The sequence below is a fragment of the Triticum urartu genome, chromosome 2A (assembly GCF_056163025.1).
Source record: "Triticum urartu cultivar PI428250 chromosome 2A, HENAU_Tu73, whole genome shotgun sequence".
Lineage (NCBI taxonomy): Eukaryota > Viridiplantae > Streptophyta > Magnoliopsida > Poales > Poaceae > Triticum > Triticum urartu.
In genome coordinates this window covers 751,174,023-751,193,848 of record NC_141874.1, presented here as the reverse complement: position 1 = coordinate 751,193,848, position 19,826 = coordinate 751,174,023, and the positions used below count along the sequence as shown (strand labels likewise).

Sequence of the window (19,826 nt, the reverse complement as noted above, 5' to 3'; positions counted from 1 at the left end):
ACGGGGACGGGCCGGGCGGGGACGACGTACGGGAGGACGGGGCGGGGCGCGGCAACGGACGGCGACGAGGGCGGCGACAAGGGGCGGCGGCGACGGGGCAGAGGAGAAAGAAGCAGGGAGAGATGAGAAACTGACAATTTTTTTTGAAGTGTTTTCTTATATAGAACCCACCTTTAGTACCGGTTGGAGCCACCAACCGATACTAAAGGTCTGTTTTGGCCAGGCGAAGCGGCGGGAACCGCACCCCCTTTAGTACCGGTCGTGGCACCAACCGGTACTAAAGGCCCCCCCCTTTAGTACCGGTTGGAGCCACGACCCGGTACTAAAGGGTGTGCGCTGCCAGGCGAGGGGCGCAAAAGTTTAGTCCCACCTCGCTAGCCGAGGGGCACTCGCACCTGCTTATAAGCCCTGCCGTCGCTGCTGTCTCGAGCTCCTCTCTTAAGCAGGCCTTCTAGGCCTACCTCTTTTGCGATGCCCTGTTGGGCCTACTGGGCTAGCGGGCCTGCATCCTGGCCCAACTAGAATTTGGGTTTCTAGTCGTATGCAGGCCGCTGTGGCCCAGTAGGTGGGCTTTTTTTCTTATTTTTTTTGCTTTATTTATTTTTGTTTTATTTATTTTAGAGTTGTTTTTTTGCTGTATTTAGAGTTTGTTTGTGAATATTTTTGCTTTAGGTACAAAAAATTACAAACTTTCTGTTAGTACCGGTAGTTTACAAATTTGAATAGTTTAAATTTTGAATTATTTGAAATTTGTGTGAATCACTAGTTTTTGAATAATTTAACTTTGAAAATAGATTTTTCAGTGATTCTTTTTTCTTATATTTAATATTAGTGTGTTTTATCATTATATTCAATTTGGTAATGCTTAGGTTATTTAAAAAATGAAATGCCCTTGTAACAGATGAGTTTTCGTCCGAAACCCTGATACTTCGAAAGAGATTGTCCATTTTGTACACGAAGTGCATCCAGTTTTTGCGGTAACCCTCTCTACTTTTTTGCACATGCTATATGGGTGAAATTATGATACCAATGCCAACTTTCAACCTTTTCTGAGTTCATTTGAAATGCTTTTCAATTTCAGGGTCATTTAACTGAAAAAAATCAGTAAATGCATGAAAAATTTGCTTGCACATAAAATTTCTTCGCGTTTCAAATGCCAAAACACATAACTAGCTACCCTAACTATTACAGAGATTCCCTCCTGGATGTGAAACACAGAAGAAAAGTGATGATAGTGAAGCCGATCGCATTCCAGATCTTTGGGTGTGAAACTTTTTCTTTGCGTGTGTCCCTTTGCGCCGTAGCCATGGAAAATCTTCATCATTTAACTGGATGCTCGGGTTAATATTCACTGTGAATGGAGCAATTTCATCAAACTTTTCATAATCTCCTGGCATGTCTGTCTTGTCATCCACTCCCACGATGTTTATCTTCCCAGAAAGAACTATGTGCCGCTTTGGCTCATCGTATGATGCATTCGCTTCCTTATCTTTTCTTTTTCTCGGCTTGGTAGACATGTCCTTCACATAGAAAACATGTGTCACATCATTGGCTAGGACGAATGGTTCGTCTGCATACACAAGATTGTTGAGATCCATTGTTGTCATTCCGTACTGCGGGTCTTCCTTTACCCCACCTCGTGTCATATTGACCCATTTGCACCGAAACAAAGGGACCTTCAAACCACGTCGATAGTCAAGTTCCCATATGTCCTGTATATAACCATAATATGTTTCCTTTCCCGTCTTGGTTTCTGCATCAAAGCGGACACCACTGTTTTGCTTGGTGCTCTTCTTATCTTGGGCGATCGTGTAAAATGTATTACCATTTATCTCGTACCCTTTGAAAGTCATTATATTCGAAGATGGTAACTGGGACAGCAAGTACAGGTCATCTTCAATAGAGGCGTCATGCATGGTACGTGTCTGCAACCAGCTGGCGAAACTCCTGGTTTGTTCACGTGTAATCCAGTCATCAGACCGCTCCGGGTGTTTGGAGCGTAGCAAATTCTTGTGTTCATCCATATACGGAGCCACCAAGGCGGAATTCTGTAGAACTGTGTAGTGTGCTTCAGTGAGAGAATGTCCGTCCATACATATTATTTGTTCCCCTCCTAGAGTGCCTTTTCCATCCAGTCTGCCCTTATGCCGCGATTCAGGAACACCAATCGGCTTAAGGTCAGGAATAAAGTCAATACAAAACTCAATGACCTCCTCATTTTCATGGACCTTGGAGATGCTTCCTTCTGGCCTAGCATGGTTATGAACATATTTCTTTAAGACTTCCATGAACCTCTCAAAGGGGAACATATTGTGTAGAAATATAGGACCCAAAACATTAATCTCTTCACATAGGTGAACTAGGACGTGCGTCATGATGTTGAAGAAGGATGATGGGAACACCAACTCGAAACTGACAAGACATTACACCAAATCATTCTCTAACCTTAGTATGATTTCTGGATCGATTACCTTCTGAGAGATTGCATTGAGAAATGCACATAGCTTCACAATGGCTAATCGAACGTTTTCCGCTAGAAGCCCCCTCAATGCAACCGGAAGCAGTTGCGTCATAATCACGTGGCAGTCATGAGACTTTAGGTTCTGAAACTTTTTCTCTGTCATGTTTATTATTCCCTTTATATTCGACGAGAAGCCAGACGGTACCTTAATACTGAGCAGGCATTCAAAGAAGATTTCCTTCTCTTCTTTGGTAAGAGCATAGCTTGCATGACCCTGATGTATGCCGTCTTTTCCGTGCATACGTTGCTGGTCCTCCCGTGCCTCAGATGTATCTTTTGTCTTCCCATACACGCCCAAGAAGCCAAGCAGGGTCACACAAAGATTCTTCGTCACGTGCATCACGTCGATTGCGGAGCGGACCTCTAGGTCTTTCCAATAGGCCAGGTCCCAAAATATAGATTTCTTCTTCCACATGGGTGCGCGTCCGTCAGCGTATTCGGAACAGGTTGTCCACCAGGACCCTTTCCAAAGACCACCTTCAAATCCTTGACCATATCATGTACATCAGCACCAGTACGGTGGCGAGGCTTCGTCCGGTGATCCGCCTCACCTTTGAAATGCTTGCCTTTCTTTCTTACGGGATGCCTGCTCGGAAGAAATCGACGATGTCCCAGGTACACATTCTTCTTACAATTAGCCAAATATATATTGTCGGTATCGTCCAAACAGTGCGTGCATGCGCGGTATCCCTTGTTTGTCTGTCCTGAAAGGTTACTGAGAGCAGGCCAATCATTGATGGTCACGGACAGCAACGCCTTTAGGTCAAATTCTTCCCCCATGTGCTCATCCCACGCACGTACACCTGTTCCACTCCACAGTTGTAAGAGTTCTTCAACTAATGGCCTTAGGTACACATCAATGTCGTTCCCGGGTTGCTTAGGGCCTTGGATGAGCACTGGCATCATAATGAACTTTCGCTTCATGCACAACCAAGGAGGAAGGTTATACAAACATAGAGTCACAGGCCAGGTGCTATGGTTGCTGCTCTGCTCCCCAAAAGGATTAATGCCATCTGCGCTTAGATCAAACCATACGTTCCTTGCATCATCTGCAAACTCCTTCCCGTACTTTCTTTCGATTTTTCTCCACTGCGACCCGTCAGCGGGTACTCTCAACTTTCCGTCTTTCTTACAGTCTTCTCTGTGCCATCGCATTGCCTTAACATGCTCTTTGTTTTGGAACAAACGTTTCAACCGTGGTATTATAGGAGCATACTACATCACCTTGGCAGGAATCTTCTTCCTGGGGCGCTCGCCCTTGACATCACCAGGGTCATCGCGGCTGATCTTATAGCGCAATGCACCGCATACTGGGCAAACGTTCAAATCCTCGTACTCACTGCGGTAGAGGATGCAATCATTAGGGCATGCATGTATCTTCTGCACCTCTAACCCTAGAGGGCAGACAGCCTTCTTTGCTTCGTACATACTCTCGGGCAATTTGTTGTCCTTTGGAAGCATATTCTTTATCATTACCAGCAACTTTCCAAATCCCTTGTCAGATACACCATTCTCTGCCTTCCATTGTAGCAATTCCAGTGTGGTGCCCAACTTTTTCTTGTCACCTACGCAATTCGGGTACAACAATTTTTTGTGATCCTCTAACATGCGCTGCAACTTCTTCTTCTCCAAATCACTTGCGCAGTTTCTCTTTGCATCGGCAATGGCCCGACCTAGATCATCAACGGGCTCATCCGATGCCTCTTCTTCAGCTTCTTCCCGCATTGCCGGCTCAGCTTCTTCCCGCATTACCGGCTCAGCTTCTTCCCTCATTGTTGTATCATCGTATTCAGGGACCCCATGGCCAGAATAGCTGTCGTGGTCCTCTTCTTCTTCATTGTCTTCCATCATAACCCCTCTTTCTCCATGTTTGGTCCAAACATTATAGTGGGGCAGGAAACCAGACTCAAACAGGCGGACGTGAATGGTTCTTGACGTAGAGTAATTGTGACCATTCTTACAGCCAGCACATGGACAAGGCATAAAACCATCCGCCCGCTTGTTTGCCTCAGCCGCAAGCAGAAAAGTACGCATGCCATTAATGAACTCGGGAGAGCATCGGTCATCGTACATCCATTGCCGGCTCATCTTCAATACACAGCACCGAAAACACCAAATTAATACAATACATAAAGTTCATACATAAAGATCATACAACACTTAAATGCAACAAACAAATAGCTCTCTAGCTAAAGAATTTAAATGCAACAACAAATGCGATCAAGATCGCACCTAAGGTAACAATTGATCCAACAGCATAATGATACCAAGCCTCACTATGAATGGCATATTTTCTAATCTTTCTAATCTTCAAGCGCATTTTCTCCATCTTAATCTTGTGATCATCGACGACATCGGCAACATGCAACTCCAATTCCATCTTCTCCCCCTCAATTCTTTTCAATTTTTCCTTCAAATCCTCGTTTTCTCTTTCAACTAAATTTAACCTCTCGACAATAGGGTCGGTTGGAATTTCCGGTTCAACTACCTCCTACATACAAATATCTATGTCAACTTGATGGGCATAATTTGTCATAAACACGAAATGCAATGTATAGTTTTAAAAGAGAATATACCACATCCGAATCATAACCCGGACGAGGGCCGACGGGGACGGATATCAAAACCATGGCACTATGTATAACAAACAACGTATGGGTAAGATAATTATACGAGTAACTATATATCCAAATCACACAAACATCAATTTTTTATATAAAACTTCATGAACAAGAGGCTCACCACAAGGTGGTGCCGGCGATGGGACGTTGCGAGCGATCGACGGTGGTTACGACGGAGATTTAGAAGGTACTAAGTAAACCACACCTACATATGCAAACTAAGTGTTATTTTTGACCTCAAATTGCATATAAATCAAATACTAGCACATATATATAATTCCTCCCAAATTACTAAACTCAAAAATCAATCACTATATAAAGCATTGCACGAGCTAATCTAGCAATGAGAGATGAAAGGACAAAGTTGCTAACCTTTGTGATCATTTGAATGGATGGGGGCCTTCAAATCTTGACAAATTTTGGGCGAAATGTGTGATGAGCTTGAGAGGAAGAGGAAAAAGAACAAAGAGGAGAGAGGAAAGGGGAAGAACAGAGCGAGCTCGGATGGACGAAGGGTCTATGTAGGACGACCTTTAGTACCGGTTCATGATACGACCCGGTACTAAAGGTGCTGGAGGGGCCCCGGACTGACAACATCCTGCTACCACTCACTTTAGTACCGGTTCGTGGCACGAACCGGTGCTAAAGGTTCGCCACGAACCGGTACTAATGAGAGCGGCCGGCTAGCCGTTGGAACCGGCACTAATGCACACATTAGTGCCGGCTCAAATTCAAACCGGCACTAATGTGCTTCACGTTTGACTCTTTTTCTACTAGTGACTACATTCTAAGTTGAGCAGAAATTGTTGTCATTTGACATCTAAAGTTTCACCACCCTTACTATTGCCCGAAATACTGCTTTGGTGAGCTTTCCCCAAGGTGACACCGAAGGTCTACCTCCTTCCGTGCGTCCCGCACCTCCTTCATGAGGATGATCCACCGGATTCATTGCAGCACCATGAACAATGGGGCATTGCCTAAGCACCGGCACCCCCACCATGCTTACGGCTCTCTCCTCGAGGGAGGCCGCCGATCCCATCTTTTTTCCAACTCCACCCCATTGTCTGTTGCTTCCCCATTCTATCCTTTTTTTGTGTGTGCGCACTCTTTTGAGGAGTGTTGGTCGGATCTGTACTTGACGTGCTGGGTTCACCGTCACCCTCAAATCTTTCAACTATCTTAGCAACATTTTAAGATGTTACATTTTTCACAGGGACAAGAGCAAGGTTTATTTATTTCTACAGCATTCCCATATACTAAATCATACAGACCTCTCTTTCCAAGTAGATTTCCCGTCCTAGAAGCCTGAGAAGAATTTTGTTATTGTTTCCCTGGTTGTTCTCAGTGTCCATGCCCCCCGCCTACTTGAACAGGGCGTTATGGCGCCAGCTCGCCATTTGATTCACGTTCAGTCCCAATGGATCCTCGCCCAGCAATTCCTCCACTCGTTCTTTCCCATGACCCGATCCAGACGCTTCATGATGGCTCGTGACGAAACCCAAGGTTTTAGCGAGGGAGAAAGAGACCCCTAGCAAACCAAGGTCACTGAGCAGATGCAGCGCGCGCATCCGGCCGAGCAGTCAAGGTCTAGAGGGATCATCGGAGACTGAAGATTGAAAATCACGGCAGGTTGACCGCCGGAGGAAGTCTAAACCCCAGTCACGAGACTAGGGGATAAATATAATCACGAATCAAAGAGGTCGCCTAAGAATGTTTGGTTAGGATTAGTACTACTGTAATCAGCGTTGCCGGTTGATTATTACTCCCTCCGTAAAAAATATAAGAGCATTTAGATTAAAAATATTTCTTTACAGAGGGAGTAGTTTAGAAAAGGAAAACTAGTGTCTGTACCCACGCAAGAAAATATAGCAAAAAATTTCAAAAAATTCAGAAACTTTATGGGAATAATCATGAACAAATGTTATGAGGGCTTGCAAAGTTTGGTGGTCAAATAACATTCGAATCTCTCTACAAAAAAGACAAAATTACAAAATCTACTCAAATGGTGCACTTACATTTCGACTAATTTTCAATGAATTTGTCTTTTTTGTAGAGAGCTCCTCGAATGTTATTTGACCACCAAATTTTCCAAGTCTCTCTAACATTTGTTGATGATCATTTCCATGAAGTTTTAGATTTTTTTAAAAATGTTTTAGATCTTTAGAAAACTGTCCGATGCCTTTCTCCTAGTAGCTTACGGGTGCAAGTAGAATAGGAAAGCTCAACTTAAGTCAGTTTGGAGTTTCCTTATGGGTCGGTTTTTGTAACTCCTATCTGCGCGCGGCATTCTACGGTTTCCTTTTTGAGAATCTTCAGATATAAATAAGACAAGAAAATCAAGGCGCACAATAAACGTAGGCTATTGGAGCGTAACCACGCTGGACACGCAGCCTGCCGACGGCCCAGATCTAACCGGAACCGAATCCTCTAACATCAAGGAGAGAAGTCACCTAAACTAAAGTGCAAACTAGTGCAATGCAAAGAAGGAAAGTTAAAATACTTTAGCGAATACTGTATGATCTACTGTAGCAGGTACTGTGCGTAGTTACTGTTTGACAAAAATAAATATAAAATTAATTTTATTGCACTGTAATTTTGTTTGTATGTAATTTTTGTAAATTTATACAACAGATTTTGATTTGCAAATTAATTCAAGTCATTATAGTCTTAGTCATATGGATGTGAAGGAGGGAAGTTAAGGTATTGTAACTTCAGTTCAGGTAACCACATACGGGGAAATCTTTGTATTTATACTTTGGCCCGGCCGCCAAGAGCCACCGGACAAACACTAGAGATCGATTGATCCATGAGTTCCTTATTCTCTTCCCCAGCCGCCGCCGGCGGCGACGGCAGCTACGATTACGCCAACGCTCTCCGGGACTCCGACGAGTACATCGGCCGCTCCACTGTGAAAAAAGAGTATGTAATTCCTAGCTTCGTACTGGACAATTTTTTTACAAAATTTTGCTTAACTGCTTGCATGGGATCTATTCTTATATTCTTGCTACTCCTTCCATCTACATAGGACCTAATGCGTTTTTCGAGGCTAACTTTGACCAAATGTTAAAGCAATAATATATGACATGCAACTTACACAAAGCATATTGTCAAATTCGTATGTGAAAGGAGCTTTCAATGATGTAATTTTCACATTATGCATGTTATGTACTATTAATCTTGTCAATAGTCAAAGGCAGTCTTGAAAAACGCATTAGACCCTATAAGGAATATATGAGATTAATTCTCTGGATGAACGTCTGATTGTTGCCCTGAATAAGAATAACCAACCATCAAACGAAACATCCATCCATTATGTTTATTCTTTTAGAAAAGGATTATGTTTATTTATTTGGTGTACACTTGTTTATTTGGCGATAGAGAGGACATCGCCTTCCGAATTTCTACGCTGGTCGACATCGCCCTCCATCATTACAACTCCAACAATCCGGTATGATACTCTCTCTCTCTCTCATACATCCAGGTGAGTGCTTAATACTTCTGATTGAGAATTTGAGATCGATTGCTGCGATGTAGGGTGCCAAGTTCGAGTATCATGAGTATCCTCCCCAGCCGACATCGGAGATGAAGGCCGCCTGCGTCGGTTTTAGAGGAACTTTCTGGTACCACCTTAGCTTTTCGGCTCGCCCGGTGGACGCCACCGCCGAGAAGCAGCACTTCTTCGCCGAGCTATATTTGAAGGAAATATGCCCTAGAGGCAATAATAAAGTTATTATTTATTTCCTTATATCATGATAAATGTTTATTATTCATGCTAGAATTGTATTAACCGGAAACATAATACATGTGTGAATACATAGACAAACAAAGTGTCACTAGTATGCCTCTACTTGACTAGCTCGTTAATCAAAGATGGTTATGTTTCCTAACCATGAACAATGAGTTGTTATTTGATTAACGGGATCACATCATTAAGTGAATGATATGATTGACATGACCCATTACATTAGCTTAGCACCCGATCGTTTAGTATGTTGCTATTGCTTTCTTCATGACTTATACATGTTCCTATAACTATGAGATTATGCAACTCCCGTTTACCGGAGGAACACTTTGGGTGCTACCAAACGTCACAACGTAACTGGGTGATTATAAAGGAGTACTACAGGTGTCTCCAAAGGTACATGTTGGGTTGGCGTATTTCGAGATTAGGTTTTGTCACTCCGATTGTCGGAGAGGTATCTCTGGGCCCTCTCGGTAATGCACATCACTTAAGCCTTGCAAGCATTGCAACTAATAAGTTAGTTGCGGGATGATGTATTACAGAACGAGTAAAGAGACTTGCCGGTAACGAGATTGAACTAGGTATTTGGAATACCGATGATCGAATCTCGGGCAAGTAACATACCGATGACAAAGGGAACAACGTATGTTGTTATGCGGTCTGACCGATAAAGATCTTCGTAGAATATGTAGGAGCCAATATGAGCATCCAGGTTCCGCTATTGGTTATTGACCGGAGACATGTCTCGGTCATGTCTACATTGTTATCGAACCCGTAGGGTCCGCACGCTTAAGGTTACGATGACAGTTATATTATGAGTTTATGCATTTTGATATACCGAAGTTTGTTCGGAGTCCCGGATGTGATCACGGACATGACGAGGAGTCTTGAAATGGTCGAGACATAAAGATTGATATATTGGAAGCCTATGTTTGGATACCGGAAGTGTTCCGAGGGAAATCGGGATTTTACCGGAGTACCGGGAGGTTACCGGAACCCCCGGGAGCTATATGGGCCATGATGGGCCTTAGTGGAAAAGAGAAGAGGCAGCCCTACATGGGCCGCGCGCCCCTCCCCTCCCTTGGTCCGAATAGGACAAGGAGAGGGGGCCGGCCCCTCTCTCTCTTTTTCCCCCTCCGCGAATCCTATTCCAACTAGGATTGGGGGGGGGGGGGAATCCTACTCCCAGAGGGAGTAGGACTCTCCTGGCGTGCCCTCCTTGGCCGGCCAGCCTCCCCCCTTTAGTCCTTTATATACAGAGGCAGGGACACCCCAGAGACACACAAGTTGATCCACGTGATCTATTCCTTAGCCGTGTGCGGTGCCCCCTTCCACCATAGTCCTTGATAATATTGTAGCGGAGTTTAGGCGAAGCCCTGCTGCAGTAGTACATCAAGATCGTCACCACGCCGTCGTGCTGACGGAACTCTTCCCCGACACTTTGCTGGATCGGAGTCCGGGGATCGTCATCGAGCTGAACGTGTGCTAGAACTCGGAGGTGCCGTAGTTTCGGTGCTTGATCGGTCAGATCGTGAAGACGTACGACTACATCAACCAAACGCTTCCGTTGTCGATCTATTAGGTATGTAGATCATACTCCCCCTCTCGTTGCTATGCATCACCATGATCTTGCGTGTGCGTAGGAAATTTCTTGAAATTACTACGAAACCCAACAGTGTCATCCGAGCCTAGGTTTTATATGTTGATGTTATATGCACGAGTAGAACACAAGTGAGTTGTGGGTGATATAAGTCATACTACCTACCAGCATGTCATACTTTGATTCGGCGGTATTGTTGGACGAGACGACCCGGACCGACATTACGCGTACGCTTACGCGAGACCGGTTCTCCCGACGTGCTTTGCACATAGGTGGCTTGCGGGCGACAGTCTCTCCAATTTTAGTTGAACCGAGTGTGGCTACGCCCGGTCCTTGCGAAGGTTAAAACGGAGTCAAATTGACAAACTATCGTTGTGGTTTTGATGCGTAGGTGAGATTGGTTCTTGCTTAAGCCCGTAGCAGCCACGTAAAACTTGCAACAACAAAGTAGAGGACGTCTAACTTGTTTTTGCAGGGCATGTTGTGATGTGATATGGTCAAGACATGATGCTGATTTTTATTGTATGAGATGATCATGTTTTGTAACCGAGTTATCGGCAACTGGCAGGAGCCATATGGTTGTCACTTTATTGTATGCAATGCAATCACGATGTAATGCTTTACTTTATCACTAAACGGTAGCGATAGTCGTAGAAGCACAAGCTTGGCGAGACGACAACGATGCTACGATGGAGATCATGGTGTCACGCCGGTGACGATGGTGATCACGACGATGCTTCGGAGATGGAGATCACAAGCACAAGATGATGATGGCCATATCATATCACTTATATTGATTGCATGTGATGTTTATTCTTTATGCATCTTATCTTGCTTTGATTGACGGTAGCATTATAAGATGATCTCTCACTAAATTATCAAGTAGTGTTCTCCCTGAGTATGCACCGTTGCGAAAGTTTTTCGTGCTGAGACACCACGTGATGATCGGGTGTGATAGGTTCTACGTTCAAATACAACGGGTGCAAAACAGTTGCACACGCGGAATACTCAGGTTATACTTGGCGAGCCAAGCATATACAGATATGGCCTCGGAACACGGAGACCGAAAGGTCGAGCGTGAATCATATAGTAGATATGATCAACATAATGATGTTCACCAATGAAACTACTCCATCTCACGTGATGATCGGACATGGTTTAGTTGATTTGGATCACGTAATCACTTAGAGGATTAGAGGGATGTCTATCTAAGTGGGAGTTCTTTAAGTAAATTAACTGAACTTAAATTTGTCATGAAACTTAGTACCTGATAAGTATCTTGCTTGTTTATGTGTGATTGCAGATAGATGGCTCGTGCTGTTGTTCCGTTGAATTTTAATGCGTTCCTTGAGAAAGCAAAGTTGAAAGATGATGGTAGCAATTACACGGACTGGGTCCGTAACTTGAGGATTATCCTCATTGATGCACAGAAGAATTACGTCCCGGAAGCACCGCTGGGTGCCAGGCCTGCTGCAGGAGCAACGCCGGATGTTATGAACGTCTGGCAGAGCAAAGCTGATGACTACTCGATAGTTCAGTGTGTCATGCTTTACGGCTTAGAATCGGGACTTCAACGACGTTTTGAACGTCATGGAGCATATGAGATGTTCCAGGAGTTGAAGTTAATATTTCAAGCAAATGCCCGGATTGAGAGATATGAAGTCTCCAATAAATTCTATAGCTGCAAGATGGAGGAGAATAGTTCTGTTAGTGAGCATATACTCAAAATGTCTGGGTATAATAATCACTTGATTCAATTGGGAGTTAATCTTCCAGATGATTGCGTCATTGACAGAATTCTCCAATCACTACCACCAAGCTACAAAAGCTTCGTGATGAACTATAATATGCAAGGGATGAACAAGACTATTCCCGAGCTCTTCGCAATGCTGAAAGCTGCGGAGGTAAAAATCAAGAAGGAGCATCAAGTGTTGATGGTCAACAAGACCACTAGTTTCAAGAAAAAGGGTAAAGGGAAGAAGAAGGGGAACTTCAAAAAGAACGGCAAGCAAGTTGCTACTCAAGAGAAGAAACCCAAACCTGGACCTAAGCCTAAAACTGAGTGCTTCTATTGCAAGCAGACTGGTCACTGGAAGCGGAACTGCCCCAAGTATTTGGCGGATAAGAAGGATGGCAAGGTGAACAAAGATATATGCGATATACATGTTATTGATGTGTACCTTACTAATGCTCGCAGTAGCACCTGGGTATTTGATACTGGTTCTTTTGCTAATATTTGCAACTCGAAACAGGGACTACGGATTAAGCGAAGATTGGCTAAGGACGAGGTGACAATGCGCGTGGGAAACGGTTCCAAAGTCGATGTGATCGCGGTCGGCACGCTACCTCTACATCTACCTTCGGGATTAATATTAGACCTAAATAATTGTTATTTGATGCCAGCGTTGAGCATGAACATTATTTCTGGATCTTGTTTAATGCGAGACGGTTATTCATTTAAATCAGAGAATAATGGTTGTTCTATTTATATGAGTAATATCTTTTATGGTCATGCACCCTTGAAGAGTGGTCTATTCTTGTTGAATCTCGATAGTAGTAACACACATATTCATAATGTTGAAGCCAAAAGATGCAGAGTTGATAATGATAGTGCAACTTATTTGTGGCACTGCCGTTTAGGTCATATCGGTGTAAAGCGCATGAAGAAACTCCATACTGATGGGCTTTTGGAACCACTTGATTATGAATCACTTGGTACTTGCGAACCGTGTCTCATGGGCAAGATGACCAAAACGCCGTTCTCCGGTACTATGGAGAGAGCAACAAATTTGTTGGAAATCATACATACAGATGTATGTGGCCCGATGAATATTGAGGCTCGTGGCGGATATCGTTATTTTCTCACCTTCACAGATGATTTAAGCAGATATGGGTATATCTACTTAATGAAACATAAGTCTGAAACATTTAAAAAGTTTAAAGAATTTCAGAGTGAAGTTGAAAATCATGGTAACAAGAAAATAAAGTTTCTACGATCTGATCGTGGAGGAGAATATTTGAGTTACGAGTTTGGTGTACATTTGAAACAATGTGGAATAGTTTCGCAACTCACGCCACCCGGAACACCACAGCGTAATGGTGTGTCCGAACATCGTAATCGTACTTTACTAGATATGGTGCGATCTATGATGTCTCTTACTGATTTACCGCTATCGTTTTGGGGATACGCTCTAGAGACGGCCGCATTCACGTTAAATAGGGCACCATCAAAATCCGTTGAGACGACGCCTTATGAACTATGGTTTGGCAAGAAACCAAAGTTGTCGTTTCTGAAAGTTTGGGGCTGCGATGCTTATGTGAAAAAACTTCAACCTGATAAGCTCGAACCCAAATCGGAGAAATGTGTCTTCATAGGATATCCAAAGGAGACTATTGGATACACCTTCTATCACAGATCCGAAGGCAAGACTTTTGTTGCTAAATTTGGAAACTTTTTGAAGAAGGAGTTTCTCTCGAAAGAAGTGAGTGGGAGGAAAGTAGAACTTGACGAGGTAACTGTACCTGCTCCCTTATTGGAAAGTAGTGCATCACAGAAAACTGTTTCTGTGACACCTACACCAGTTAGTGAGGAAGCTAATGATGATGATCATGAAACTTCAGAACAAGATACTACTGAACCTCGTAGATCAACCAGAGTAAGATCCGCACCAGAGTGGTACGGTAATCCCGTTCTGGAAGTCATGCTACTAGATCATGATGAACCTACGAACTATGAAGAAGTGGTGGTGAGCCCAGATTCCGCAAAGTGGCTTGAAGCCATAAATCTGAGATGGGATCCATGTATGAGAACAAAGTATGGACTTTGGTTGACTTGCCCAATGATCGGCAAGCAATTGAAAATAAATGGATCTTCAAGAAGAAGACTAACGTTGACGGTAATATTACTGTCTACAAAGCTCGACTTGTCGCAAAAGGTTTTCGGCAAGTTCAAGGGATTGACTACGATGAGACCTTCTCACCCGTAGCGATGCTTAAGTCTGTCCGAATCATGTTAGCAATTTCCGCATTTTATGATTATGAAATTTGGCAGATGGATGTCAAAACTGCATTCCTGAATGGATTTCTGGAAGAAGAGTTGTATATGATGCAACCAGAAGGTTTTGTCGATCCAAAGGAAGCTAACAAAGTGTGCAAGCTCCAGCGATTCATTTATGGACTGGTGCAAGCCTCTCGGAGTTGGAATAAACATTTTGATAGTGTGATCAAAGCATTTGGTTTTATACAGACTTTTGGAGAAGCCTGTATTTACAAGAAAGTGAGTGGGAGCTCTGTAGCATTTCTGATATTATATGTAGATGACATATTACTAATTGGAAATGATGCAGGATTTCTGGATAGCATAAAGGGATACTTGAATAAGAGTTTTTCAATGAAAGACCTCGGTGAAGCTGCTTACATATTAGGCATTAAGATCTATAGAGATAGATCAAAACGCTTGATTGGACTTTCACAAACCACATACCTTGACAAAATTTTGAAGAAATTCAAAATGGATCAAGCAAAGAAAGGGTTCTTGCCTGTGTTACAAGGTGTGAAGTTGAGTAAGACTCAATGCCCGGCCACTGCAGAAGATAGAGAGAATATGAAAGATGTTCCCTATGCATCAGCCATAGGATCTATCATGTATGCAATGCTGTATACCAGACCTGATGTGTGCCTTGCTATAAGTCTAGCAGGGAGGTACCAAAGTAATCCAGGAGTGGATCACTGGACAGCGGTCAAGAACATCCTGAAATACCTGAAAAGGACTAAGGATATGCTTCTCGTATATGGAGGTGACAAAGAGCTCATCGTAAAAGGTTACATTGATGCAAGCTTTGACACTGATCTGGACGATTCTAAATCGCAAATCGGATACGTGTTTACATTAAACGGTGGGGCTGTAAGTTGGTGCAGTTCTAAACAAAGGGTTGTAGCGGGATCTACATGTGAAGCGGAGTACATAGCTGCTTCAGAAGCAGCAAATGAAGGAGTCTGGATGAAGGAGTTCATATCCGATCTAGGTGTCATACCTAGTGCATCAGGTCCAATGAAAATCTTTTGTGACAATACTAGTGCAATTGCCTTGGCAAAGGAATCCAGATTTCACAAGAGAACCAAGCACATCAAGAGACGCTTCAATTCCATCCGGGATCTAGTCCAGGTGGGAGACATAGAGATTTGCAAGATACATACGGATCTGAATGTTGCAGACCCGTTGACTAAGCCTCTTCCACGAGCAAAACATGATCAGCACCAAGGCTCCATGGGTGTGAGAATCATTACTGTGTAAATCTAGATTATTGACTCTAGTGCAAGTGGGAGACTGAAGGAAATATGCCCTAGAGGCAATAATAAAGTTATTATTTATTTCCTTATATCATGATAAATGTTTATTATTCATGCTAGAATTGTATTAACCGGAAACATAATACATGTGTGAATACATAGACAAACAAAGTGTCACTAGTATGCCTCTACTTGACTAGCTCGTTAATCAAAGATGGTTATGTTTCCTAACCATGAACAATGAGTTGTTATTTGATTAACGGGATCACATCATTAAGTGAATGATCTGATTGACATGACCCATTACATTAGTTTAGCACCCGATCGTTTAGTATGTTGCTATTGCTTTCTTCATGACTTATACATGTTCCTATAACTATGAGATTATGCAACTCCCGTTTACCGGAGGAATACTTTGGGTGCTACCAAATGTCACAACGTAACTGGGTGATTATAAAGGAGTACTACAGGTGTCTCCAAAGGTACATGTTGGGTTGGCGTATTTCGAGATTAGGTTTTGTCACTCTGATTGTCAGAGAGGTATCTCTGGGCCCTCTCGGTAATGCACATCACTTAAGCCTTGCAAGCATTGCAACCAATAAGTTAGTTGCGGGATGATGTATTATAGAACAAGTAAAGAGACTTGCCGGTAACGAGATTGAACTAGGTATTTGGAATACCGACGATCGAATCTCGGGCAAGTAACATACCGATGACAAAGGGAACAACGTATGTTGTTATGCGGTCTGACCGATAAAGTTCTTCGTAGAATATGTAGGAGCCAATATGAGCATCCAGGTTCCGCTATTGGTTATTGACCGGAGACATGTCTCGGTCATGTCTACATTGTTCTCGAACCCATAGGGTCCGCACGCTTAAGGTTACGATGACAGTTATATTATGAGTTTATGCATTTTGATATACCGAAGTTTGTTCGGAGTCCCGGATGTGATCACGGACATGACGAGGAGTCTCGAAATGGTCGAGACATAAAGATCGATATATTGGAAGCCTATGTTTGGATACCGGAAGTGTTCCGAGTGAAATCGGGATTTTACCGGAGTACCGGGAGGTTACCGGAACCCCCCGGGAGCTATATGGGCCATGATGGGCCTTAGTGGAAAAGAGAAGAGGCAGCCCTACATGGGCCGCGCGCCCCTCCCCTCCCTTGGTCCGAATAGGACAAGGAGAGGGGGCCGGCCCCTCTCTCTCTTTTCCCCCCTCCGCGAATCCTATTCCAACTAGGATTTGGGGGGGGGGGGGGGGGGAATCCTACTCCCAGAGGGAGTAGGACTCTCCTGGCGTGCCCTCCTTGGCCGGCCAGCCTCCCCCCTTTAGTCCTTTATATACAGAGGCAGGGACAGCCCAGAGACACACAAGTTGATCCACGTGATCTATTCCTTAGCCGTGTGCGGTGCCCCCTTCCACCATAGTCCTCGATAATATTGTAGCGGAGTTTAGGCGAAGCCCTTCTGCAGTAGTACATCAAGATCGTCACCACGCCGTCGTGCTGACGGAACTCTTCCCCGACACTTTGCTGGATCGGAGTCCGGGGATCGTCATCGAGCTGAACGTGTGCTAGAACTCGGAGGTGCCGTAGTTTCGGTGCTTGATCGGTCGGATTGTGAAGACGTACGACTACATCAACCAAACGCTTCCGTTGTCGATCTATTAGGTATGTAGATCATACTCCCCCTCTCGTTGCTATGCATCACCATGATCTTGCGTGTGCGTAGAATTTTTTTTTAAATTACTACGAAACCCAACAATATTTTCATAGACAGTTCCGCCAACTAGCCGTTCAAACATGCACCGTCTTAGATACTACCTAAATTTATCTTTACATTCGGACGTACTATGTTTGCTAGCCACTTAAGTATAGCATATTATTATGCAACTTGCAGCTAATTCTCTCTCTATAATGTCAATAGAAAAGCCGTTGTGCCGCTTTAGCAGCTCATGTGCATTTTGTCCAGAAGAATCCAATATTTTGCACCCAAGCGATGCAGAATTTGTCTGTGGAAAGCCAGATCACAAAAAAGAGTTCTTCCACAAGAGAGATATGCTAGTGCGGCCATTCAATTCTTTTATGATACCTCCTGATATAGATAACAGCAATGATCCATGACTCGACTCTTATGTTATGGCGTATGTATTGCAGTTGTAAGATAACAACAACAATTTTCTACTTGCTTATCATCCTTGTTCAATTTTATCGATCACTAGAAAAATAAAAACTAGTATTTTGAAATTTAATGTGCACAAGAACGAGTACCATAAATGAGAAGCGTTTTTTTAAGAAAAAGAGGATCACCCTCAGCCTCTGCATCGGAACGAGTACTATAACTAAGAAGCATGGGTACAACTATAATGCATACGATCCACCAGCATTTTCTCTCTCTTTTATTTCAGTGGTGCAATTTCTGTTATATTTCACTCAGCCGAGGCTCCCAATGGTAATGACCAGCTAGCCTTTTGTGTTGTGGCAATGCCATGGAGACGTTAGGCTATCCTAGTGTGTTTTTCCAACACTAGAAAATATTGATCGAGTTTTTATAAAGCTCCCATGGTATCAACTGTTCCCAAACTCATCCCTCTCATCTCTCATACGATATACTCCCTCCGTTTCATAATATATGACTTCCATCCTCCGTTTCATAATATATGACTTCCATTTGTCAAAATATAGATGTATATAGACATGTTTTAGTATATAAGTACATCCATTTTTGAACAAATGGAAGTCAAGTATTTTGGAACGGAGGGAGTACCTCCGATCACATACCTCTGTTAATCTCCGTTGACACGGTGATTCCACGTCCCGCACTTCTCCAATTTGAAAACTCCTGGGCCAAAAGGCCGGGCTGCTGAGCCGCAATCGAGTGCACTTGGGCTTTGGCCCTTCAGCGTTCAAACAACGCTCTATCTCTCGCTTCCGTGCTAAATTTTTTGAGAACCCATCTCAAATGATGACGAAACTATCTATCACACTGAGAACTGGAGAGAACACTTGTAAGTTTTTCATCAACATTCTTGATGTGTTAGAGGAAGACCAGCCTCTCTCACACCCTGTACTCTTGAAACAAGCTTTCGCCCCCTTTATAAATAAAGGCACGAACGGCCAAACTGATACATAGTGGTGAGGAGACCCTCATACAAGCAGGTCGAAAGAAAAATATAACGGCACTGATCTAGTGGCACACGTACCACTAACCCAACACCGAACAGGAAACCGGGACACACCATCCCTAACACATAACACCCACTACTACTGGACAAGACCGGAGGCGGGCCGCTTGAAGAAACCACTGGTCACCATGGTACCGAACACACCAAGCCAACTCCGAAAGGACCGCCTCACCGTAGAGGCAGCCCACTCGCTCCGGGCCGTGGAGCTCTCTCCGAAAAATCGTTATCAAAACCATCAGACAAAAGGTGAGAGAAAATGTGGCATATTGGGTCCAACATGGCAAGGTTCGCTCATCGACAGGGACGAAAACACATGAGAAAATCCTGCTGCTAGTGCACGCCAACCAAACATGTTTTCTCTCTGGCAGAAATATCTCTGAAAATTTTCTCAACACAACGGACATTCTCTACTGTTGCACCCATACCAAAGCTCCCGCACTTGTCATCAAGCTAGATTTCAAAACAGAGTTCAATTCGGTCTTCTGGCTATCCCTTCTAAAAGAAATCTGTGTTCAGTTCGGTCATCAAACTAGATTTCAAAAAAGAGTTCAAGCGCTTACAGGTGGACCTTTTCTGTCAGTAATCAGTTTAAACCTCTCCAAACCAGTCATGAGAGTTCATTGAGAAAATTAGTCAAAAAACTGGTAGATTTTTGGGGCGCCCAAGGAATGTGGTAGCAAATCCAGAATTGAACTTGAAATGTGGCAGTTTTTTGCAATTCACTTGAACTTATCCCGACTGCCTGCACCAATCCTTATGGTGCTACGGGTGCACCGTCCGTCAAAAATACACTGTACAAGTGTATTTTTTCACTTCGGTTCTGTTCTGTTTTCAGGAAAGGAGAGAGCATCAGGTTTAAGTTAA

At 43.6% G+C, this 19,826-nt stretch overlaps 1 protein-coding gene and 1 long non-coding RNA gene across 2 annotated transcripts; one reads left to right on the top strand and one right to left on the bottom strand.

The window, feature by feature from the left end:
- Positions 1 to 4,759: 4,759 nt before the first annotated feature.
- Positions 4,760 to 5,564, bottom strand: LOC147987746 (uncharacterized). The gene is made up of 4 exons (XR_015615315.1): positions 5,515 to 5,564; positions 5,264 to 5,347; positions 5,098 to 5,155; positions 4,760 to 5,012 (listed from the first exon to the last, which is right to left on the bottom strand). It is a non-coding gene; the product is annotated as an uncharacterized LOC147987746 (long non-coding RNA).
- A 2,384-nt stretch (positions 5,565 to 7,948) lies between these two features.
- On the top strand, positions 7,949 to 17,901 carry LOC147987745 (uncharacterized). The gene is made up of 5 exons (XM_087540425.1): positions 7,949 to 8,031; positions 8,521 to 8,590; positions 8,677 to 8,831; positions 17,542 to 17,591; positions 17,702 to 17,901. The coding sequence occupies exons 1-5, from the start codon at positions 7,949 to 7,951 to the stop codon at positions 17,899 to 17,901; spliced, it is 558 nt and encodes a 185-aa protein (XP_087396551.1).
- Positions 17,902 to 19,826: the final 1,925 nt, after the last annotated feature.

Excerpts from the sequence above, each read along its gene's own strand:
- LOC147987745 (XM_087540425.1), top strand. The coding sequence starts at position 7,949 with ATGAGTTCCTTATTCTCTTCCCCAGCCGCCGCCGGCGGCGACGGCAGC. Across the intron at positions 8,032-8,520 it reads GCTCTCCGGGACTCCGACGA|AGAGGACATCGCCTTCCGAA; the intron begins GTACATCGGCCG and ends ATTTGGCGATAG. Across the intron at positions 8,591-8,676 it reads ATTACAACTCCAACAATCCG|GGTGCCAAGTTCGAGTATCA; the intron begins GTATGATACTCT and ends GCTGCGATGTAG.